Source organism: Erpetoichthys calabaricus, chromosome 4 (assembly GCF_900747795.2).
Source record: "Erpetoichthys calabaricus chromosome 4, fErpCal1.3, whole genome shotgun sequence".
Taxonomy (NCBI): Eukaryota; Metazoa; Chordata; class Cladistia; order Polypteriformes; family Polypteridae; genus Erpetoichthys; species Erpetoichthys calabaricus.
Genome location: NC_041397.2, coordinates 270,220,219 through 270,246,671, shown reverse-complemented (window position 1 = coordinate 270,246,671; position 26,453 = coordinate 270,220,219). Strand labels below are relative to the sequence as shown.

The window sequence follows — 26,453 nt, the reverse complement described above, 5'->3', positions numbered from 1 at the left end:
GTTGTTCTTCGTTTGTAGGACTGTGTGCAGTTTTGACAAACAATAACAAACGATACTGCCCCCAGACGTTCATGTAGTGCATTGCAGTTACAAAAACCAATGTGGTTCTTTGTGACTAGAGCCTCTATTGTTTATAATAATAATAATAATTCTTTGTATTTATATAGCGCTTTTCTCACTACTCAAAGCGCTCAGCAATTGCAGGTTAAGGGCCTTGCTCAAGGGCCCAATAGAGCAGAGTCCTTGTTGGCATTTACGGGATTTGAACCGGCAACCTTCCAATTGCCAGTGCAGATCCCTAGCCTCAGAGCCACCACTCCGCCTTTATGACGCGTCGACAATGAAAATTCGCATCGACGATATTTTGTAGTCAACGTCGTCGATTACGTCGACTAATCGTTGTAGCCCTAAAGCTTAGCAGATTAAAGTACAGAGTTATCCATAATGGAAACCTGCTCAACAGTGCTCAAGAGCAAAGGTTTACCTTCAGTCAGGACAGTGACCCTAAGTGCAATGCAAAGGCAACACAGAAGTGGCCAAGTGCGGACTTGAACGCAATCGAACATCTCTGGGGAGACTTCAAGAAAGCTGTCTACTGGTTATCTTCATTTAACCTGACAGAGCTTTAGCAAATCTGTGAAGAAGAATGACAGGAAATTCCCAAATCCATGTTTTTGACACTTGTTGCATCATACCCAAGAAAACCCCAGGCTGTAATCACTGCCAAAAGTGTCTCTACTACGTACTGAGTAAAAAGCGTCTGAATGTTTCTGTCAATGTGTGATTTCAGTTTTTAATTTTTTAATACTTTTGCAAAAATTTCAAAAAGCTTTTTTTTCACTTTGTAACTTTAGGGTATTGAGTGTTGCTTGATGACAGAAAAAAAGAATTTAGAAAAATTTTAGCTCAAGGTTGCAGCATATCAAAACGTGAATACATAAAGAAGCTTGAATACTTCCTGAATCCATTGTATGTATATGTATGTAATAAAAGTGCTTTTAAAACTATTAAAACAAAAGAGCTCACTGGTTTATTATTTGACAATGCATTTTGTACACTAGTGTGTTTAGACAGACACTTTAAGGCTATATAGATAGATAAGGAGTAATTTTTACCAACTTTTGTAGTTTTCATTCTGTATGAAGTAAGTGTATGTCAACCAGAGTTTCTGCTTAAAAATAGTTTTACCATATGTCACATTTTATGACGATTCATTAAAGATGTTATGGGCCTCCTTTTTTAGAATACTCTTAAGTTTTATCATTCACATAAAGCTTCAACCTTGTCCTGGGCAAGCTGGACATAGTAAACAGTCGTCAGGGCAGACTGAGCAAATGATGGAAAAACTTGTATTTTTTTTGTACCCTCTGAGTGTCAATTAAGATTTGTTTGGGTATTTTGTTAGATAATTATAATGCTGTTTTTTTAATGGAGAAGACAAAAATCACCAATTTTTATATTTTCCAATTTAAGTATCACATGCAAATGTCTCAAATTTTTCCTTATATTAACCATTGAAATAAGGCTATTGTTTTTGGTGATGCTAAGTATAACATCTTTTAAAACCATCTTATAGTATTATACCTTCTTACTGCTTGCCATATCTGGTGCTGGCTTATTTCCCACTTGCTTAAGTGTTAGAAACTGTGTTCTGATGTTTTGAATTTTTTTGCTATTTGACATACCACTTTTTAAAATTTTTTTCTCCCCCAATGCAGGTTGTTGGTTTTTATTCTGTTGTATCGTTGAAGTGCAGCCGCAGACATGGCTACAGCTATATCGTGACACAAAAGAAGATGGTAAGAAATTACATTGACTTTTATTTTGTTTTGTTTGTTTCTTGTGTTTTTGTATTTTGATCCAGACTTGATTGTCTAATATGTTTGATCTGGTGTTTCACCATAAGTGTTATGCTCACTGCCATCTTTTATTTGTTGTAGTAATGACTGTGCTCTTTGTTGGTATGTTTAGAATCTTATGTCATGGTCTCTCTGTAAAACCTCTTGACAAACCAAACTTCCCTCTTGTGGCAAAAAAATTGAATTTATTTAATTGAATTGAAACGAAACACTGATTGACCTGTTTAACAGAACATTCTTTTCACTGTTGTTACTGTGTGCCATTTTCTTTTTCTTTAGATATTAAGAATTTGAGAATGTGTATGGTATTTAACTTTGCACATTTCAAAGTTGTTGTGGAACACTTTTTTGCTAGCTTTGGTTATTTGTGACAACTACGGTAATTTCATCCAGTAGTAATTTCTCAAGCCATGATTCAAGTGAAGAACAATATTGCTTCATAACTTCTTGGGGTTTTCATGTGTTTTAGTACTGAAGACAGTTACTTTTTCAGTTGATTGGTTCACAAAGAGCTCTCACATAGTAAATTCTAGTTTTGGTGCTGGGATCACATGTTTATGTATTATGTCTCCTCAAGCATTGTGTTCTGTTAAGCAATTTTCAAATGTTGATTTTTTTTTCCCTTTGTCCATTTTGAAATCCGTTGATATGCTAAAGCTTTGTGTTCATTTAGAATACTTTGGCCTCAGTAGTGGTAATATAAAATAATTAATCTTTTGATGCTGGAGAATGTGAAGGAGGTTTCTGCAATGTTGAACATGCTGTTTCAGACTTCAAGTTACGTGACCTTGTTGTGTAAACCTTAGCCCTGTGGGAGTTCTAGATAAGAGAGGATGCATATTGTTATCCTGCTGCACAGTAGTTCAACCTGACAACTTCCAAACTAAAGACCTTGTGACGTTTCTTGGAATGACAGAAAAATTTCCAGGTTAAGCTTGCATAATCCACATGAAATTAAGAATGTGTTTAAAATGAAGCAGGTAAAAGACTGACAATTACATAGGTTTATGACTAGTTTAATCATTTTGCTGATGTTATGTTTTTCTTCTGCTTCTGCTGCATGGAGGAGCCTACTGCAAAGGGAAATTAAACTCTACATCTCCCAGTAGTTTCACTTTTTGTTACTAACATTAATGTCGCAGAGTGTGTCCCTGAAAATAAATTATTTTTGTATTATCTAATAAATCTGAGCATTCACACAAAAATTTACATTCAGTTGAGCAGAGTTTTATTGGGGCTGAGACTAGGCTTCTGAAGTTCATCAATAGTGGGACAAATGAAACTGGCTATCAGACATAACCTAAATGTAATAAGAGTTGGCTGCAGCTTTTAAGTACATGGTAGAAAATACATTTTTTTTCTCCACAAGAGTCTACCCATATTATCCATAAAATATATAGTTAGAATTAATTATGATTCACATACAAAGCAGTGTTATTCACAATATATTTAGTAGGCAAGGTTACATAGTAAAAACTGTTGAATAAAATATGTAATGTTCAGACTGTGTAATGGACTAGTGAGACTGCATCTGGTGTAATGTGTAGAGTTCTTGTCTCCATGCTGCAAAAAGACATAGCAGCACTAGAAATTGTGCAGAAAAGAGCAACCAAGTACATGTGTGGACTAAAGTGCATTGTCTAAACTGGCAGGCTTAGAGAATTTAAGCATGGGGTGAGTTTCCTAAAACAGATGAATCCCACAGGTTAACTATCAACTTTATGATGTAGGTTCATAACGTATGTTTCTGTTTTAAAAGCCCTCTTGATCAGACATTATTCCAGTAAGTCTACATTACTGCTTTTTTAGGAAATTTTAGCATGTAGTCAAGTTTAAATCTTAGTATTCAAAATATTTAGTGTATTGAAATGATGCGAATTTAATGTGCTCTGTCTGGCACAGACAATCAATGGATTCCATAGATTACAAAGTATTAACATATTACAGTAGTTACAGTGGATTCTGAGAAATGTTTGTAAATTAATGATTAATCTGAAGGTAGAATTTAAGTTCCTACTTAGTACTGCAATACTTTCTGAACACTCACCCCCTGTTTAGTTTTGAAAGTTGGAGGTTGCGTAGGAACCTAATCAATGTCTTCAGAATTCTCAAAGGTATCTATGAAATTGATTCAGCAGAATTCTTTTGAATAAATAATGTTATCACGTATTTAAACTCAGTGTTAAGGGAAGGTTTAAGATTCAAGCCAGAAAGCATTTTCTCACAAAACGTTGTTTGAATATGGAACAAGCTACTGAGTCAGGAAGTTGATGAAGAAATGTTACAACTTTTAAAATGTATCCAGATGAGATATTGGGACAGGCTGGCTTGATGGATTGAATGGTCTCTTCTTATTATTTCATGTAATTCCAACAAAGTTAAGTAAACACACAGTATTTTATGAAATGTGGCATTTTTTTGGGTTGAAAAAAATGACTAATATTTAGTCTTTATCATTCTTTCATTTTCAACCCAGTTGTTTTTGCCTTTTCTGGGAGCTCTGGGCACTGGCCAGGATCAGCCATAGACGGGCTGTTAGTGCATTCACAAACAAATAAAAAAGTAGCTCACCTTCTTTAGCAGTTAACAGTCATACACAGTCAACACCACTCAATATCACAACACTCGGCTTCTTAAAGTCCTTTTTGTATTAGAAATACCCACTTAACTGTTGGGTGGTGAACATTTCTATAGCTGAAGCAGTTGACAGTATGCTATATAAGATCACCTTGTCTAGAAGAACGTGTTTGAACCACCCTGGAGAATACAGCTACAGTATTTTAAAAGATTGTGTTTTTTTTTCTTTTGTTAAAAGCTACATTTCAGTGCTGTGACTTTGAATTACTTGATTTATGGGTAATTTTGTAGTAAATATTCATATCTTTGCATATTATGAATCTGAAAATATTCTGCCTCCTGCAGTGTTTTCTGACTTTAATATGAAAATATATAGCGTATTGGCTGCATAATGAAGGTGGCAGGGCAATTGTTTGATTCTTTTGCTTTGCACAATTTATGCTGGCAGTGGATGATAATTTGACTAATTTTGTGCTTTATGCAAAATGATTTTTGTGTGTGTGTGTGTGAGAGAGAAAGAGGGAGAGAAATTGGGCTTTTTTCCCCATTGCTGACTGTTAGAAGACGTTCTAATTGGTCATGCTTTAAAAGGGGATTTACACTGTATGTTTTTTCCTCGAGTTGAAATTTGACCTCTTTGATGCAGTGAAAGAGTTCTTGGTTTGTACTGTGAGTTATAGGTCAAGACAGTAAGGAATAGAGCCTGCACTCAGGAGTGGTCGTTGGATGACTAAAATGAGATTGCTGCAAAAGAAAATTAAAGGGGAAAATTGTACTTTTCTGGAAATTAATGTAAGAGGAAAGGAATTTTATTAGCATTGTTTTTGAAGTATAGAATGAACAAAGTTATGCGTGGGACTTCAACAGATATTTTAAGTCTCTGTTGGGTGTCTTTCAGAAATGTGTTTTAAAGAAATTTGAGCTGTAATTATTCATAAACCTGCTTCAACCAACAACTTAACATAGGAAATCAATTGATGCAAGTTTTACATCACTTGAATAGGAGTCTGCTTTGTATGAAAGCCTTGGTGCCACTACAAGCCTTTTTGAACCTATTTTCACTGTATTGGCATAATATGGCACTGTTTAGAAGTGTGGATTTAATGCAAGTCCACTAAAACAAGTTGTTGCATTCTATTACCACATTTTGTACAAGATTCACTGTTACAAAAATATTTAATAAACAAAATGTGAAAACTCTTTGAAGTAACTAAGAAAATATAAAATAATCCGCTAACCTAAATAATGCACTAACCTTTCACATCTGTGATATTCCCTACAAGTCAAGGCATGAAATTATCTTTAAATGAGAAGCATTCATGTTTACTAGAATGGAGCTTGAAAAAATTCAAACAAAAAGCCAAACAATAAAATGCAGTTTTTTCTATAAAATGCTATCTGCAAAGGAGTAAAGAACAGCACAGAAAATATTGTGGTATTTTTATTGATGACCTACCAATGCACTGTATACCATTAAATAAAAACAATAAAATGATATAATGAAACTTTCCTAAAAGCCCCCAAAACTCCACTTGCGGCCATCAATGAGATGTCTGCTCCATTAAAACGCCTATTTCAATTTTATGAATTCTATCAAGCATTCTCCTTCATGGATGTAGCACAGCAGCCAATGAGCCTTTTCCTTTACTTCAACCCTTCAATTACTAATGACTGCCCTCACTTGAAAAGGAGTACAAGTAAAGCAGACTGCTTATTCAAATAGCCTTGAAGTTCATAAACAGTTACTTAGATCAGCTGCAGAAACTTAAATGAAACCTATCCTGTTCCTAAAATTCCCAGCTGCCTTAAAGGTTTAGACCACTGTATCTGCAGTGGGATACTGAGCATATGGGAGTCTTTCATTATATTTCTTTCAAAATTTGGAAGAATATTGGACTCCTATAAGCTGTTTGAATTCTGAATGCGAGGCATTTTAAAGTAAACAGCATTGGTTTTAAAAAAGCCATTTTGAAATGTGCCATTTAGAAAATTTCTATTATTAAATAATAAAAAATCATTTTAATTTAACTTTTAAACAAAAGGATTGGCATTTTATTTAATAGATTACTTATTTAAGTGTTTTTTTAACATTTTAATGATTCATACTATATGTATGTACAGTATCTATCGATTGTGTTTGTTATATAGATAGATCAAAGTTGGCCACTCACTAATTAACAAAAACACTTTTCCTGTTTAGTTGAAAAGCTAAAATTGAAACTGTACATATCTGCTAAGAAAAGGCAATTCAATATATATTGTAAATCACAAAGTACCCAGTGTTGCATGGTTAAGTAATTTAAAGCTAGTCTGAATTTATTCTGTTCTAGAATTTGACATGCTCTGAGTCTGCAGGTGGCACTGTTGTTTAAAAACTGTAATTTAATAAAAAAAAAAACAAAACAAAAAACAATAATGGGGTGCCCAATGTCAGAATTTTGGGTCGGGACACATCCTATGGTCTTCCCCTGACCAAAAGAGGGAGATGTGCAAACTTTGGCAAAGATCGGTCCAGTGGTGTGGATTTGTATACTGGACATAAATATACTATTATGAACACACACACAGATTTTGAGCTTTAAATGTTAGATTTAGGGATAAAAATAACCCTGCAGTAGAAAAATAAATATGTGAATTAAAACTGAGTTTGCATTAAGTTTTTGACTTCCTAAGACTGAAGGATGAATTTTATATTTCTATATTCATATGAAACTCAACTTTACTGTGCAATGTGCTATGAAGTGCAATTATCTTTAATAGGTAAAAACTGTTATACTGTAAATTTGGTTAAAATGTAACTTAAAATATCTGAATGTTTTCTTAAATACAGTAGAGTATCTAGATTTATTATGTTTCTGTTTTTGTGGCACCAACATCCTTTTGCACACCTTATTTCTTTCATGTGAAAAACTGACTCGACATATACAATTTTAGAGATTTTTGCTTACCAAGATCAAGTTTTAAAAGTATGTAATTTTTCCCGGTGGATACTGGCCATCTTTAGATGGCCACATTGATAGCCCATTATTAAGTATGTTAATCAGTTAGAATTTTCGCAGCTCTTAACAATTAATTTTCATGAAAAGTAAAAAAAAAAAAAAAAAAAAAAATTCTGTCCATGTTCATGTTTTATAGCGCTGCAAGCAATTATTTAAGACAATAAATTAATTGACTTTTTGGCTAAATCCAAATCTGGATGATTGAGCAGCTATTTGCTATGCATGATTTTAATAGAACCTTTTAGTATTATATATTATAGACATTTTAAGTGTATTGCTTTATTGAAGTAATTTTTTTTCTTTCTATTTTCAGTTCTTTTTTTAATTTCCTACGCATGGCTATATTTCAGTATTTGTCACTCTGTAGTTCTTTGTAACTGAATTTGGTTTGTTGCTTCCAAATATGAGAATATAATGGTGTTGCAACTTGTAATCTACGCATGAGCCAATTTTCTGGAGTGTTGTACTAAGTACACAGGAATGACTAAAAGCCATTTTCACACATACACCTTTGAACAGAAATTTACATGTAAACTGAGGTTGTTTATGTTTCTGAACAAAGTAATCCTAAGCAACTTCACTCAGTAATATCCAGGTTGATTTATATAATAATACACAGTAATGTACTCAGTGTGCTCCTGTGTGAAGAAAGCAAACAAAACATTAAGTGACCTCGTAGAAGTAGCATGATATAGATGTGAATGAACCACTCATAATTGAGTAGGTACATAAAAAAACTACCTTAAAAGCTTTCAGAGACAATCACATTTGTTTGCTTTTGCAATGTTACATTTTTAATAGTGTCTGTAAATATGAAACACTTAGAATTAAGCAAATTAATCTCCATCAAAGCTGAGGATGAAACTATTGAGCAATGTACTACCAATATGCCCAAGGGCCTTCTCTGCTTAAAAACTAATGCACTTTACCAGCAAAGCACTACTGTTAATCAGGTGACAGTGGAGCAAAGAGAAACTTGGGTGTACTTCTTATTAAATATAAGAGTTAAGACGCATATGTCCTTGGTTGTGTTGGATCAATACTAAAATTCACACTTCTGAACTAATACCACCTTTGGCACCTTTTGTACCGGTAACAAAACTGCCCAGCTGCTTTGTTCCCCTGGCATGTACACCTCCCTGCTAATAAAAATTTGGTATTTAGTACTTTTTTTGCTTTGGTATACCACACAACAGTAGTCCTTGGATCCTGGATAGTTATTTGGCTTGGCTTTGCATTTTTCCATCAATGCCTTTTTATGTAAGTGACAACCACTGCTCTCAATGTTCTTGCACATAGAACAACAACATTTATTTATATATCACATTTTCATACAAAAAGTAGCTCAAAGTGCTTTACATAATGAAGAAAAGAAAAATAAAAGACAAAATAAGAAATTAAAATAAGACAACATTAGTTAACAAGAATAGTTAACGTAGAATTAGTTAACATAGAATCAACTGTAATGCCTGAGGTCAGTGGTCCTTTGTCCTGTTGTCTAAATTTGCACCTTCTTGTCATTGATTGTCACGTGGAAACTGTTAGGTGAACATGTAAAGCCTGCTTTATTTATTAGAATTGTCAATCTGGAAGTTTCCCAGATTGAGTGTAAGATAGATAGTCTGATAAGTCCTGAGAATTACACCCTGCCCATCTCTACCAGCTAGTTATACCTCTGGTGAAATTCAAACAAAAAGAGATTAGTAGTCTTGGATAGTGAAGATGTACCATCATTAACCCAAGATCAGTACTACTATGAAGGCACAATTGGGCATCTAAATCAGGTTTCTTTCTGTTTTTTTCTATGACCCTGTTCATGTACACGTCCACCTATGTGACAGAAAGGGTAACACCAGAGAGAGTGGTCACTTTTAAATAATTTGTGCATGAAACCTCTCTAGTTTCGCTTTCAAAGTAATTTTATAACTGTAATCCTGTTCTTCAGAATGAACACCAGGCACTGTCCCTTTTTTTCTGGCTTTGGTGATCAAAAGTGCAAAATTCTTCTGGCAGTAGCTTCCATTTAGATAAAAATAAATGGTAAGTTCTTTATTTAGACCCAAGCAAAAAATACACCCTTGCCTCTCGTTTAATCCAAAGCAATGGAAACCAGATAGGTGTTGCCATGGTAACAATTGGGCATCCTTTGCTGCCTACAAAATCACTCCTTCATATCCCAATATGATATGGTGCTGGTTGTTTTTTCTTTTCTTTTTTCTTATTCATACTATTGTGAATACCTTATTGGTTTAAAAAACAAAAAAAAAAAAAAAAGAAGACTATTATGTGGGATATGGCAGTGGGCAATGCAGAATTTCTTGTTATGAAAACTTTCCCTTTGGGTGTTAAATCTAACTAATGCGTAGTGACACAATTCCCTTTTGGCCTGTTACAGAATTCATTTTAAAGTGCAAAGCAGCATCACTATTGGATACTGGAGAACACCACATCTTCTTTGATAACGATCAGATCTGCTGTATGCAGTGCAATAGCAGGCCTGCTTATGCTAAACAAGGAAATTTTTTAAACGTTCTATCATAACACTGTCGTCATTTTGATTCTTTAGCCAAGCTGTTGTTTTTTTTTTTTTTCTAGGGGCAGAGGTATACATTTTTGACCATAACATCAGTACAGAATTTACACCATCATAAAACTCAGAACTGACCTACAGTTAAATAATAATCTTTTTAATTTTATGATGGTGCTTTCATCTCAAAAGAATGAATAGAGCATTGTATATCAGCAGAGTGTACATAACTACACTGACTTGTACCGTAGATGTTCAAAGGTAATTAAAAATGATGCACTCAAGCCTTAGAAACATATTGTGCAATGTGTGAATGTGAATGGCAGAAGTTAAACATGTTAAATTTAACAATGTAAATTACATCTTCATATATTCTGACAATTCAATTTGTAACTCATGCTAGACAACTCACTATGATGTAACCTGTGTCTTATTTTTCTGAGGTTGGGATGCAATAGAAAGTCTGCATGTTTAAAAAATGGTGAATATAAAGCCTTAAACTAAAGCTTGCTAGAGAAGATGCAGATGATTGTAAAGGTGGAATTGTGGTGCAAAGTTGGGGTTTCCTTGGGATCTCGGACACCCTAATTAACTTTTTGGACCACACCTGAAAGCCTGAAAATCAATAGTGGGCTGTCCCTGAAAAAAATCTTAAATATATATTTTAGTGTTATAAATCACTTAATGTTCATTACTGAGATTTACAAGAAAACAATAACAAAAATAAATAAATTAATTAAAAACAGATGTCACCATGGGAAATGGTGCTGACAGCTGAATAGCTGTCATTAACAGAAAATTCTTGAAGTGTTTACATGGTAGGAAATGACAAAATGGATAAAACTGCGATTTTTGTGCGATTGTCACTTTGCAATGACATGAAACTTTTGTTAATCTTACATACTTACTAAGCTGTTTTTTTGGGGGGGAGTGGATGGTTATGTGCTTGTTTTTACTTTGTAGAATAGCTCATGGTGGTTTATGGTTAATAAGGTGTTTTATGTATTCAGAATAAATTGCAGTTTATTCAGTTTTTTACAACAGTTTTTGCTTCAGGTGCATTTTAAAGTAAGTTTATCAGTGCCTGTGGAATTTTCTAACTGGTCTGTTTCTCAATAAGTACAGTATGTGCCTGTCACTTTGACATTTGAACATGAATCATGTACCCTCTCCTTCAGTGGTTTAACCAGCTGTCTGTTTTGGGCTGTTTAGCTATCATGACTAGATGAGAAGACCTTGATAATACATTGGATATGCTTTCTCTTCTGCTTAATTTTTTTATCCTGTTGAAAAATTGTCTCGGACTATAAAATTTGTTTTCTATGTAGAATAACTTGCATCTGAACAACCTGCTGTTGAAGAATCATAAAAATGAAAGTTAGCAAATCCACCATTCTCTTTTTAAATCTACAGTACTTAATTCGGTTCAGAGTTGCTTGTGCCAGGACTCATTGGGATATTATCTTGCATATGGCTGGTGCCAGCTATGCATGAGAAGTTTGAAAGTTCGTCACAGAGCCCAGTCAAACATGCATCTGCACTCACTCATAACAGGTTGAGCCTAATTTCATTAATCCAGTAGGAGAAAAGCGTGGCTAAATTATGAATGAAAACTACATTAGAGAATATAGCCTATATTTAACTGATGTACAGTCCTAACAGTACATAAAGAGAGAGAGATGTCAGTTAAAACATGACAAACATAAAATATAGCTTAATAACATTAAGTTAAGAAAAGCAAATTTCAAAGATCAAGCAAGTTATGCTAAATTTACAAATGTAACAATGATCATTAATACAAAAGACATGGATTAGACACAATCATGTAACCAGTATTAGGCGTTAACACCCTGACACAGTATTGAGTAAGATTTTTATGAATCATTATTTTATATATTGTCATCACCCTCTTATACCTTCACAAAACACTTTAAAAAGCACACAGTATTAAAGTATAGCACAAGACTAACAGGCCCAAGAACACTGTTAAATATTTAAATAAGTTATAAATGTGTTAAAACAAATAAATGTTCTGAGACTGCAGAAGCCATTTAGCATTATAGCACAGTAGAGTCTGCTTCTCAAAATTAATTTGGATGCGGTAGGTTCTGGAGAACAAGACCATGAGGTTATTCTCTGGCTTTGGTTTAAATTATACAATTGTTGAAGTCTTGTGTGCAGACCTAAGGAGAATATTTTGGAGAGTTGGAGCCTTTAAAATGAATAATCTTATATCAAATGCTGATTAGCAAGGCTTTAGAACAGTATGACAACTGGTGTCAGAAGATGATGTGCATGTCAGGTGTTTATGCATGGTAAGCAGTATAGACAGATGCTTTGTTGAAGTTGAGGTTGACAGCTTTGTAAGTCACTAGGAGTGTTTTATAGATTGTGTGTGTATATATGTATGTATGTATGTGTGTATTTAGCTGTGTGTATAAATAATATATTTTTAGTCTAGAAGTTGTTTAGCCAGAGGATGTGTGAAGTGATCACTGAGTTTGGATGAAGTCTGGAATCCAGCAACTACATTTTGAAATTCCTGTTGTCTGTCAAATGTTTATGAAGGAAAGCAACAAAAGAGAGAATTACAGTAATCTGGGCAAGAGGCGAAGGAATGGCTAAGTTTAGCATATAAAGAAGAGAGATTGAGATTCAATCTGGCAATGTTATTTAAATAATGGAAACAGTGGGAAGAAGTTTTGGCTGTAGCTAAGAAACATGACATTTTCAAATTAGTGGTAAGCTCATAACTTGACAGATATAAGATATTTAGTCTCTATCTATCGGTCAGGAAAGGCAAACATTCTTCACTGAGTGCGAGCTCAAAGTGCTGTGACATGTTCACATAAACATTACCAAATTCAAAATTCACATGCATAAAAATATAGATTAGTTTAAAAAGATAGTAAACAAGGTAACTTCAATTTGTTTAACACAAAATATGTTCTAATAATATATGTCATGTTATGGAGATATTGTCAATTGACGACTGAGGACAAAAAACACACACTCCAATCTGCAGCATTCCAGGAGAAAATTAACCTTTTAGGAGACCAGGGACAATTATAAGAAAAAGTGAAACACAGTGACAGGTGACCAAGTTCAACTACACACTGTGCCATTTTGTTTATCTCTTTATTGATGTAGCAACTTTCTGATCTTTTCCTTTTTTTTTCTCACATTATATAGATAGATAGATACTTTATTAATCCCAAGGGGAAATTCACAGTGCCTTTCTTAACTGTATCTCATAATTTAAACAGTGCCTTTCCTATTTGTCTATTATTTAATGTTTTCTATCTATCATTCAATCTATTTTGAACTGGAATTCTGGTACTGGTATCTGGTCAAGTGTGTCTTTTTTTTCACTTTGCTGTTGTAAAATATAGTGTGTATTGGCAGCTTCACACTTTTAACTGTGCCTTGCAAATAACAGTCCCAACTATGCTTTTCAATAAAGCAGTGTAGTAATTTAAAGGTAAATGTAAGTATGTGTCAAAGACTGCAAGAATTAATCAAGGCAGAGGTAGCATTGATCTTGGGGACTTTTCTTGCTGTTATTCTGTAACAGGGGATATGAAACTTTTTTTAATCTGAGAAATACGTTTTTATTTATAATGGGTGCAGCATATGAATGCTGTATAATGATTTTCGAAAACACTCAAATTACTTAAGTAACTTTACTCATGGTGCAGGAAAGGAAATAAAGTAGGAGAAAAATAACCAGTAGATGCTCTTTATTTACCTTCTCTTAAATCATAGCCTCCTTTACATAGCCCAAGTTTGCAGTCAGAATAGTACAAGTTTGTTTCTTTGCAACATTGTGTTATGGTAGGCTACCATAGGACAAGGTTTAGTGACTTCCACATTTCCCTTAATATGAGAACTGACAATTGTTGCATTGTGAACAGTGCTTAGGGGGCTAGCGTAGTGCTGGGAGGTATACCGGTTCATACCAAAAACCGTTTATTATTTTTGTTATGATACGAATTTTTCTTATACCGCAATACCGGTTTAAATAGCCTAAACAACATTCGGAACGTGGCTCTGTGGGAAACTGTTTAACGGGGGACCTTTTTCACTGCTACACCGCTAAACACGCATGCAACAGAATACATGTTAGTGGAGATATTGAGCGGTGAAAATGGACAGAGAACATTCCTAAACTGAAGCTGTAGCAGACGATAAAGTTGAACACGATGACACAGAAGAACTGTTGCCAAAGAAAGGAACCGTGTCTGTTGTCTAGAGATTTTGGTTTTAAAAAGGTTGGATGTGGACCAAACAACTATTTACTGCAAATGCTGTGGAGCTAAAGTTGTCATCGGAGGCGGCAACATGAGCAATTTGCTGCACCACCTTAGCCGCAAACATACTTTGGAGTACCATGAATGTATGGAACTAAAATTGGCATCCTCCACGTCCTCAGGTAAAACTGAAAAAAGCTACAGGACACTCGAGTCAGACGTTACTTGTAGACGCATTTGCTAGAGATACTGCCTACAACAAAAAAAGCAATTGAGATAACCAACGCCATTACAATCCATATAGCTAATGTGTCTGTGGACAGAGATTGATAACATTAACAGAAAGTATAGTTGGTTTACAAAAAATATTTACTCTTTATTCCTTTTCTAGGACATGTTCAGTGCAATACAACTTTTGACAAGCACCTCTGAATATTTTACTAAGTCCAAATGCCTCTTTGGATGGTTAAAAATTTGTTGTCAAAATTATAGTATAAGTTGTTTGCAAAATTTGTTCAATAAAAAGGTTCTATATTTTGACTGCAACTGTCATGCAATGTGATTACTTCTCTTCATTATTGCCACCCCCTTGAAAACTATCACTTTATGAGGCCATGCAAACCTATATTAATACATTAAAAAAAATTTTTGTACAATGTACAATTCTCATGACAGTGGAATAGGTTATTCTTAGCCAGCCTACTGCAGTAATTGCAGTGGAAAATGTGGTTAACAGCCACTCATGCATGGGGGAAAAAATACTGTTGAATTCTGTGAAACTGGTATAATTTTAAAAAATACCATGATATAGAATTTTGGTGCTACCACCCAGTCCGAAGGCTAGCGTCTGTCTTATTCTTGCACCTCATCTCAATCGTTTTGCCTTTTTGCCATGCAGCTACTGTTGCACCATGGTGAAGCTTCACATGACTGAAGTCACCAGGCATATCACAATGGTTTGGTCGTATGGTGCCATATTCATCAATTTGACTAAACCTGTCAATGTCTGATGATCAACTCTCCTCAATCTTAACTGTAATAATAGAGAATTCTGAGCCTGAGTCCCACTCAGAGTTAGAGCCAAGGAGCTTAATAATGCTAGTCAAATATGCTCCACTGTTAAATGCATTTTGTAAGTGAGTTTCAAGTAGTTAAGCATAACCATTTAATACTGAGTAATTAATAACCAAGTACAAAAGGTTGAGCTGTGTTGCTAAATTATTCCTAAAAAATGTATGCACTATTTGTAGTTTTTTATGGGTGATAGAAGAACACTTTAAGAAGAATTTGGGGAACAGTCCGATCTGAAATTTTATATTCTTTTGACTGACATGCTCAATATAGAGCAATATTTCAGACAAAATAAAATCATTTAAATAAATAAATAAAAGTACTGTAAAATGTGAGCATAAATGTATCAAGAAATGTAAGCATAAATAGTCTCACAAAATATGTATTGTACTCGTATATTAACATTATGTTCAGCTTGTAGGGATATATTTTTTTTAAATCTTAACATGATTGCTTAATATTGGTGAAGCAAGGCAATTTTGTATGCAATTTGAAACTTGCACTAATAATATTAAAGAAGAAATACCTTATTACTTATAAAATGACAGTGCAGCAAAATCACAAACTGCAACTAGAGTAACCTGGACACAGATACAGTAGGTATAGTACATTGACCTTATGCTTAAACTTTTAATAGTTTCTGATAATGATACACTAATAATGCCATGAAAATGTGCCTCTTACTGATAACTGATTGTTCAGTAGGATGTGTTGCCTCTGCTGAGGAATCGCTCAGAGTGCCACTTCCCTCCCAGCTACTGCACTCCCTGAAAATGGTACAGGCACAAGGTATGCTTAGGGTACTGAGAATTACAAACTGTGGATTCTACTGCTTTGCTAAACAATCAGGTCATTGCATAAAGGTAGATCTGTATCAACAACTGACAAAACATTTAAATTATTTAAAAATATGTGAAGGAATTTAAAGGCAGTCTGCTGCTTCCAGTTTGAAAACCATTGCTATAGACTACATCTTCTGGTTATGAAGCTCACATTTAACTTCCTTTTTGTTTTCTGGTCATAGATGCAAAGCTCTTTTACACTAGTTTATAGTAAATGCTGAAAACACATACGCTATACATTACAGTGCATCTGCTGCTATTGAGGCCTATAACTTAATCTCACTGCCATATTTAAGGTTGTGTTTGATCGACCCTGACATGGTGCCTTTATTTTTTGTTAAATATTAAAATTTAAGGTTATTTCATGGCATGTAAAAGTGCACGCCCAAAGGCATGCTTTTCTTCATATTTTCTGGTTTCAGTGAATAAAGGTTGTTACGTAATCTTCTTACAGATAAAGCCAAGCTGGCGAGTTGGCCTGCATTCCAGTGGCCAATTTTGTGCTGCATTTATCTGACTCCGAAAGCATTGTGGCATAAGGTTTTATATAATCAGAAGTGCAGCTTCTGCTATTTTAAGCACATTTTTTCTCCTCTTTAAATGAGAAACCATTAATTAAAATTGTAAGGAAAAGGTATGCACTCAAGACAGAGGATTGTTCTGTACCTGTCTAAAGAATCATAATTTAATGTGGCATTAATATCATTCATTTGGAAAATCTTCCACTTTCAGAAATTCTGTTCTCCCTAAAGAGGCATTCTAAGCATAGTATCTGTTAACAGGTTGGGATCTCTGTTTCAGCACAGCAAGTAACAACTGAATCCAGGTGGGACAGATGTGGTTAAAAAATAACTCCAGACTGAACTTTCTGATTTAGTTTAAGGTAACGTTGGAGGATTTTATAAAATGATTCCAACTGTGAACAACTGTATGAAGAGAGAGAACGTTTAGAGCATTAACTTGTCTGTGAAGAATTCTGAATGCGTCTTACAAAACCTATAAATCTTCAAAGCTTGTGTGTCAAGCTATTCCTTTATTCAAACTTTTTTTATATAAATTTATAATAAAATAAGGATGGTATAATGGTTAGTGTTGCTGCCTTACATCTGCAGTTTGATTCCTTACTCAGCCACAATGAAAACTGAACACTGTTACTTGTGTCATGATTTTTGTCTTTTCCTGGCCTTTATAGTTCCAGAGGAATAGTTTTAAACTTAAACACCATGATCTGCCCAAGTATCTTAACTGTAACTCAATGCAGGTTACAGATCCCTGTTTCACTATTTAGGGGGGGGGGGGTGTGGGGGAGAATGGGCACAGAGAAAGAAAAGGGGCTGATTTTTAAAAGTTAATGTTAATTTTATGTTGCTCAGTTGTTTTTTTTTTTGTTTTTTTTAAGTGTGCTGAATTTCATGCTTTCTGATTTCAGATAGAAGAAAATTTTATTTAGCCTTTATTCATGTGGCTGCTAGAAACTGGTATTTGTCTTTAGATTCTATTAACTGTTTTCTAATTTCTTTATACCCTATGTATATTTGAATCTAATCTGCACCCTTCTTACATTTTCGGAGGTCTAAAAATTCAGATGTGGATTAGAATCACGTGTGGATTAGATTTGTGGTCGAAAGCTATACATGCCGTAAGAAAAATATATTTGCGCTACTAGCTATTGCACTTCTTGGGGTAAGTCTTTTGGCTGAAATGAAAGAAATTAAAAAGAAAAGAAAAGGGAAAAATTATCAATCTTCATTTTTCATCAGACTTGCCATCATCATTCATAACTGAATCGTTGACTGTGCTCTCCTTCCAGCCACTATCATCTTTATCTTCACCATCGTTCTCCCATAGCATTGCTTAAGCAACACTTCTTGAAAGATCTGAAGATAACGCTCTCCGGTGTGGCTTTTCATGCAACCAACACCCACTGTGCTACTTCTGAAGGAGCTGTCCGTTTGATTTTTTCAAACTGGCAAGGGGCAGTTGAAGGAAAGTTTTGGATTAGAACCGCAAACTAACTTTTTCATTTAAAAAACCGCCAAGAACTGAATGCGGGTTAGATTTGGATGTGGGTTAGATTAGAAAATATGCGGTATTATTGGGCTATCTTATAAAAAGTAGATGCTGTATCAGGCCTGTTACTGATGTCTGTATATGTCTACTGTGAAACTTGCACTTGAAGCTTTAATTTGTGTGTTTCAAGTCTTGATGCTACATCGCTATTCAGATTTTCATTGAGTAGAGCTAATGAAAATGAACACTTCACACATTTTACTTTTGAATTGTTCATCTTTGCAAGTCGCAAAACACATGGAAAAATAAAACAGAAGTGAAAAATCCAGGTTGTCCTGAACAGATTTATTGCTAACAGAGTTTGAGTATTACATTAATATTTTTAAATGATACTTAAGTCTCCTATATGATATGATTCGTTGCAGACCAGCTATTTGCCTAAATGTCACCTGTTGTATGTTTGTTGCATCTTCACAGACAAACATCAAAGAAATGTAAATTTTAGCTTTATTTCTCTACATACTTTCTTTTTTTTCTTTTGCCCAATTCCTGTCATAATAAAGTACTTAAGTACTCATTCTTGAAATGTCAGCAAAATTTTCCTCTCTTACCTGCATTTTGTCATTTGTTATTTCTATTTTAACAGTTTTTTTGCTTCCTTTTCAGTTGCAGCATTCTGGTTTACTCCAGTTTTAATTTTTAATGCAGCTTTTCCCATTCTTTAAGGTTTTCTTTTTTTTCCTTCAATGTTGTTCCAATGAAATGCTTGTGTCGTTGTAGATTTTTTTTTTCTCTCACACCCTTACTTGCATGGTGTCCATCCATCCATCCATTGTCTCCCGCTTATCCGAGGTCGGGTCGCAGGGGCAGCAGCTTGAGCAGAGATGCCCAGACTTCCCTCTCCCCGGCCACTTCTTCTAGCTCTTCCGGGAGAATCCCAAGGCGTTCCCAGGCCAGTCGAGAGACATAGTCCCTCCAACGTGTCCTAGGTCTTCCCCGGGGCCTCCTCCCGGTTAGACATGCCCGGAACACCTCACCAGGGAGGCGTCCAGGAGGCATCCTGATCAGATGCCCGAGCCACCTCATCTGACTCCTCTCGATGCGGAGGAGCAGCGGCTCTACTCTGAGCCCCTCCCAGATGACTGAGCTTCTCACCCTGTCTTTAAGGGAAAGCCCAGACACCCTGCGGAGGAAACTCATTTCAGCCGCTTGTATTCGCGATCTCGTTCTTTCGGTCACTACCCATAGCTCATGACCATAGGTGAGGGTAGGAACATAGATCGACTGGTAAATTGAGAGCTTCGCCTTGCGGCTCAGCTCCTTTTTCACCACGACAGACCGATGCAGCGCCCGCATTACTGCGGATGCCGCACCGATCCGCCTGTCGATCTCACGCTCCATTCTTCCCTCACTCGTGAACAAGACCCCAAGATACTTGAACTCCTCCACTTGGGGCAGGATCTCGCTACCAACCCTGAGAGGGCACTCCACCCTTTTCCGGCTGAGGACCATGGTCTCGGATTTGGAGGTGCTGATTCTCATCCCAGCCACTTCACACTCTGCTGCGAACCGATCCAGAGAGAGCTGAAGATCACGGCCTGATGAAGCAAACAGGACAACATCATCTGCAAAAAGCAGTGACCCAATCCTGAGCCCACCAAACCGGACCCCCTCAACGCCCTGGCTGCGCCTAGAAATTCTGTCCATAAAAGTTATGAACAGAATCGGTGACAAAGGGCAGCCCTGGCGGAGTCCAACTCTCACTGGAAACGGGTTCGACTTACTGCCGGCAATGCGGACCAAGCTCTGGCACTGATCGTACAGGGACCGAACAGTCCTTATCAGGGGGGCCGGTACCCCATACTCTCGGAGTACCCCCCACAGGATTCCCCGAGGGACACGGTCGAATGCCTTTTCCAAGTCCACAAAACATGGTGTCCATGTTCTGTTTAAAGTATTGTTGTCTTTAAAATCTCCCACCACTCCTCCACCTTTTGAAGGGCACTTTGTTTTTCTGAAGGAAACATCCATGTTGCTTATATTTTGCCAGAATTGTGTTGTGACTACAATGTCTTAAGTACAGCTATATTTGTACCTATAGTTAAGTTATGTAATCTTTAGTACAACATCTAAACATGTTTTTGCATTGTTGCTAAGTCAATTCTTGTTTGTGTACAGTGTGATTCTATTAAGGTTCTAATCCAAGTTCTTTAGAGGTGCCTTGCACAAATGTGGTGTTTTTTTTTCTTCTATGTGGACTGTGTCATCTTTATCCAACCTGCCTACTAGACTAGACAGGCAATATAATAACCGAGCCCCCTACTACCATAATTTACTACTTTCTTTGGGTGAATTTTGAAGCACTTTCTTAGATTGCTTCAGTCTTGTAGTGGGTCTGGGTTTGTGAATGAGTACGATCTGGTGATTTTTCCAAGGTGGATGCTTTTCTCCTGATATTGGTAGCAAAGGTTGTAGCAAAACATAATCCCGACTAGGAATGACCTGGTTCAGAAAATAAATGATTACATATGTCAGAAAAATGTGTAAAGCATTCTGTGGTCATTGTCCAGATTATTTTAAGTACATTTTTTTTTCTAAGGAGTATTTTTAATACTGTGTATTATATTTAATGTGTATAATTTTTTTCTTCCATTTTAGTGTGCCCAAGAGATGTAAGGGCTCCTGGGGAGAGACCAGGCACACATTCAAAGAATGCTGGAAGTGCAAGAAGAAAGATCAGCACACTACAAGAAAGAGAGAACAAAAAAAGACAGAGAAGAAGCAAAAGACGGCCGCGAGAGCCGCAGCGTTTCCCAGAGGAACCTCCGGACTGTACAAAAGTCCCATAGCAGCCCACACCAGCACTTGAGTCACACCTCCTCTTCCTCGGGATCTCCGTCAATGCATTCCAGTAATCCCAAAGTAAGGAACTCCCCATCAGCAAACACTCAAAGGTAGGTTCTCCCCTTACCCCTTATTTAATTTATTTTGCATGCAGTATTTGACTCAGTTACACATTACAGCTTCCAGAAAACATTGTGAAAGTTTTGTGAATCACATATTCTACTAAATTTCATGTACGGTTTTTCATTAAACAATAAGTTTGGTATTTTTCAAGTCAGCTAATTCTTCAGAAACATGGTATATGCATTTGGCACGTGAAATTGTGTTGTAAAGTTGAGCGCCTTGTATAAATTTAGAAAATATCTTGCCCTCGTTGGGTTTTTACATTGTAAGCTTTGGGACATGGAAGAAAAGCTTGAAAACGTACCAAATACATCAATTTTTCAAGCTAACACATTTGTGGAGTATTGATCCATGTGTTGTGATTACACACACATTTTAAAATATTTTATACATGTCATTTTTGAACAAAAAAAAGACCAATATTGTGATATGCCACCATTTTAAAAGAATACCAGCCCTGTGTAATAGCTCAGCACTTCGTCTTCCTGCAAAACAACCTTTTATGCTCTTGGTGGTAGTTTCCTCCCAAAAGACCAAATCAAAGTAAACTTTTCATGCCATGTGGTTGATTTAGTTTTGATTAACTTCCTGTTTATGTGGGATCTCACACAAGCTAATAGGAAACATAACCTTATCACAAGAAAAATAGCACCAGGAATATGCAATAAAGTGATTGTTTCCTTTTCCCTTTTGATGCCACAAGCATACATCGAAAACACAGAAGGTGCAGATGAATAATTGACAACTGTCTTTACCTAGAAAATGGGCATTTTTAGTCAGTTTTTAAGCTTTTCCTCTGTGCTCCTTGCCCTTCATTGTAAATCCCCAATGTTGGTAAGATATTCTTTTTAATTTATATTAACTTTTATAATTTCATGTGGTGAATACATATATTCCATGTTTGTGAGCAAATACCAAACTTCTCCTTTAATATGTCTAATGTAACTTGAACCATGTTCAATTTGTTGAATTACTTTCTTTTTCTTCCATTTTTGTGCATGTTTCTCAGGGTTTCTGATTTCTTAGAGTGTAAAGCTAGATTAGAGAGCAACTCTAAATTATTGTGGCAGAAGTGTGCTCAGTGGTGAACTGAAAATGACCATTTTAAAATATTGATTTATTCCGTACTGTTTATTACTTTCTTTTTTTAATATGTCTCCCCAACCCTCCTTTTTTTTTTTTTTTTTTTTTGGTAGCAGTCCAAAATCAAAGCAGGAGGCCATGGTGCGGTCACCCCCTGTAATGTCTCCTTCCAGCGCAGCCCAGATGGACTCTAAACTGCCCAATCAGGGAAAACAAGGTGGCACCGGTGGTCAGTCGCAACCGTCTCCTTGTGACCCCAAGTCACTGAGTGGAAGCCATGCTCCCAAAGGCCCTCAGGGTGCAGCAGGAAGTCTGGGTCTTAAAAATGGACAAGGTTTAAACACAGGCAATGGCGCAAAAGGCAAAGTAAAGAGAGAGAGAAGCACTTCAGTGGATTCATTTGAGCAGCGGGACACTGGCACACCCAGCAATGAATCTGATCTAAAAGGTGTGTAATTGTTGCTTTTGGGTATGTAGTGTTTATTTTATTCATTCACCCTCTAATAGTGTGAATAGGAGCCTATAAAAATTTTTGTATCCAAGTTGCTGTAATTAGAAAATACAACTCATGGTATCCTTTTATTTTAAACAGATAAATGCAGAATGCTTAGGTGTAAGTTAAGAAATTAAATAGTAATAAGTCTTTAAATGAAATTTAACAAGAAATTGAAATTGGAGTTTACATAGGTAAAAGAAAACAACTCCACTTCCTCAAGGTTTCCATGCAGTCATAATTATATTATTTTATGCACGTTGTGTCTCAGTCCTTTTTACTTGCTTTGTTTATAAGTAGTCATAAACTTTTGCTCAATTATGGAACCACAAACCCTAAAATTGTAGGAATGGAAATAATGTAAAAGTCTAAATATCTGAAAAGAAATGACCAGGTTAAGAAGTAGGATTACAGAATGGCCATAGCATTGATGAAGGTGTGAGAAAATTCTTTGTAAATATGTTTTATGTATCATTGATTTTATTATTAGAACTGGTTAACAATCACATATAATCAGAAATGCAAAGTAATAATACAGATTTTTTTTTTAAACTTGAGATGCATTTTCAAAACTTGAACCACTCGTGAAACTGTTGCATGGACACTGACGTCTTCAGATGAAAGGACATTTGAAAACATAGTTTTTAACCAATATGAGATTCTATGTACTGTATGTGCATAGTAACTTAATCAAAAAGCCTGTAATGCACATGTGAAGCTCAGAGAAAGTTGCAATCATTTTTATTTTTCACCAAAATAAGTGGCATTTTGGTTCTTGATGCCAGAGAGGTGAGGTCACAGTCCTGTCTTTTGTAAAAATTGAAGCATTGAGTCTTTGTGCCTCACAAATAAAATAACTGAATATGCTAAATATTGAATTGTAATAATCCTCATAATTTTTATTTAGCAGAAGTTTTCAAATCAACTTACATTTTATAAAACAAGTTTGAATGTTTACTTAAGTTGACAAATGATACAGAGAAAAATTTGAAGAAAACCACATGACATATAATTAGTTAAAAATAATAAAAATGCCTGTGATGCAAAGTTTGTGTAAACTTCATCTTGATAGGTTTGTAGCGCTAAACACAGTTTGAGTGCTGCAAGCAGGAGCCAGCAGTCAAGGAATAACACAATAGATTAAACTGATTTTTTTTTTTTTATCGTATTTACAGATGCAGTAGAACTGTAATAAACATGGCTTGAATATTTTTTAATTGAGCTTCATTGTTTTAGGTGTTATGTATTAAGCCTGCAGCCACATGAGATATATCTACCTCCACCAACAAGGTGTGTCTCTATGTACATTGGTGACACTGAAGTGGCTCATTACACTAATAAAAGAAACAACTCAATTATGACCATTATTTTTCCTTAGCATTAAACAGTGAAGGATCACAGTTTTAGAACTGAATACTTTCAGTGTACCAGAGATATGTTTAGAAAAACAGATTTTTTTTAATCAAGAAGCAGAGCATTTGAACAGACAAAACTCTCAAAACATGTTATGAAGCGGTATGGCTGTAAACTTTACTAATTAGAATAAGAAGTTAAGAATTAAAAATTTCAAAAAGGCTGATGTGCAAAACCAGATTTGCAAAATACAGCAGCTTTGCAAAGGGTGTGTGGATTAACACAACACCAAAATAAGTGCAAGGTAAAATAAGACATTTGTTCTTTTACAATCGAACATCAGCCTTTGCCTTCAAATAAGAATATTGACTCTGTAGAAATAATGTGCCAATGTTTTAATTATAGAAATATGGAAACAGTCCTGTATCGTAATTTCTTGATCACTTTGGAATAAGTGAGTCAAAAAATTATAAATGTGGAAAAAATATATATGTATATGGAATAATTATACAGCTACTCTCAAGCAAAATGTTTGTAAAATGGATCATACAGTAGGTGGCATCAGACCAGAATGGAAGATTTTAAAAATGCCTGGAAATATTTTAACAGATTTAAATGTGAGCTTTCCCTATCCAGAACCTTTTTTTTTTTCTTTCAGTGCTAAGATTTGTCTTGCTATGTGGAATGTGTTACATGCCAGCACAACCCAGCACTCTTTTCCTTTGCCTAACAGGTTAAGTGGTGAACATTTAATGGCCTTTTCACCCATTTCTGAGTCTGAAGTAGTGTCTCTAATTACTCTATCGAAATCTTCATCCTGTATTTTTGATCTCTACAAAGTTACAAATGGAATTGATACTGATTATAAGTCAGTTAGCCCCTAGTTTAAATCATTAAATTTTCTTTAAGCCTTGGTCAAGTTCTTGGTTGCTTTAAAACCGTACCAATTAAGCTGCTTCTTAAACATAGGTGACCCACATAATTTATATAATTACACATCTAACTCTAATCTTCCGTGTCTCCCCAAAACCCCTCAGATTTCTAGAAAAGGTAGTTGCACACAAGTTGAATGCATTTTTGTATAGAGGACTAAAGCTCAGTATGGTGTTCCTCAAGGGTTGATATTAGGACCTCTTCTTTTTCTCTATATGGTATATGGTACCCTTGGGGAGTATCATCCCTATGGAGTACAATTCCACATCTATGTGGATGATAGATACAATTGTGTATCATTTAAGCCTGATGAGCCACCTTTATTTTCAAGAGTTAGCAACTGTATAATTGATACTAAGGCTTGGATGTTGTTGAACTTTCTCCTTCTCAGTGCTTATTAATTTGAGATTTTATTCATTGTATGTAAAAATATTAGCATAAGTTCAGCAATTTTACTGTCTGCCTTGATGACTGTTCTGATATTTCAAACAAAACTTGAAAACCTAGGTGTTGTCTCTGATTATAAAATTTTACTACAGACCTATACGACAGTTCATTGTCTGGCTCACAGTTATTTAATGAATTTAAGTTTTTATGACCCTTCTCGGCCATTAAGATAGTTGGATGCTTGCCTTTTACGTATGCAACGAGTAAACAAGAATCTCAACTGGCAAAAGAGTGTTTGCTTACAGCGCTCCAAAACTATGGATTAGCTTTCCACCTTTGGTTTCTAATGCTAAAACTGTTACGTTTTAAGCTGAGATTTATTCAAACTTTTAATTAGTATGTTTTTGCCTGTTTCTATTTGTAATGCTGCCTTGAATAATATTAGTTATGTAAGGCATTATATAAAGTTGTCTTGTCTAAGTGTGTACATTTTGACCCCATGAAATGAACATGACGGGGTTGGCATGTGGTTTATACATATAGCTGGCAAAAAGATTGTGCTGCATCAAAAATAGATTTTATAGTAACAGTAAAGTAAACTGTCAGAATGGTGTCTGTATAGCAACCTAGCAATCTGGTGGAGAGAATATGTTGACAGTGTGTACTTGTATGTAACACATGTAACAAATGCTGTCCAAAATAGACAAACAAATATTTCCCATATAGTTACTTTTAACAGAATGGAAAAATGTGTTGTAAAGGCTTCATTTTAAATTTGGGGGTGTGTATTTATTGGTATCATTTCCCTGGCAACAATATCATTGGAAGGTGCTGGACACACAGAGCAAATGAGGAGATTACGCTTCCACAAAAAAAGTAGTTTGGTAAGCAGAAGGTAACTTATTGTTTCTAGGGCTTGTATGGTCAGAAACAGCCTTCAAAACAATTAGCTGTTGCAATTGTCGGGTTGGTCTGCAGATCAAATTATTTCTATCCTTTACAGCTGTTCAAGTGGCAGGGATGAGGTAGGGGATTTTGAGCTGAAAGTAGCATAGTGTAATTGTTTGCAATGTATTGTCTGGAAGTGGGAAATTAAAAACCG

At 35.4% G+C, this 26,453-nt stretch overlaps 1 protein-coding gene across 3 annotated transcripts in view; it reads left to right on the top strand.

The window, feature by feature from the left end:
- The window catches only part of bcl9 (BCL9 transcription coactivator), a 554,068-nt gene that overhangs the window by 479,151 nt on the left and 48,464 nt on the right, over window positions 1-26,453 (top strand). For all 3 annotated transcript variants that reach the window (XM_051926204.1, XM_028800792.2, XM_028800793.2), the window contains 3 exons: window positions 1,719-1,799; window positions 20,794-21,089; window positions 22,299-22,633. In XM_051926204.1, the coding sequence (XP_051782164.1) occupies window positions 20,848-21,089; window positions 22,299-22,633 (577 nt within the window). In that variant the 5' untranslated portion in view covers window positions 1,719-1,799; window positions 20,794-20,847. The remainder of the gene's footprint in view (window positions 1-1,718; window positions 1,800-20,793; window positions 21,090-22,298; window positions 22,634-26,453) is intronic.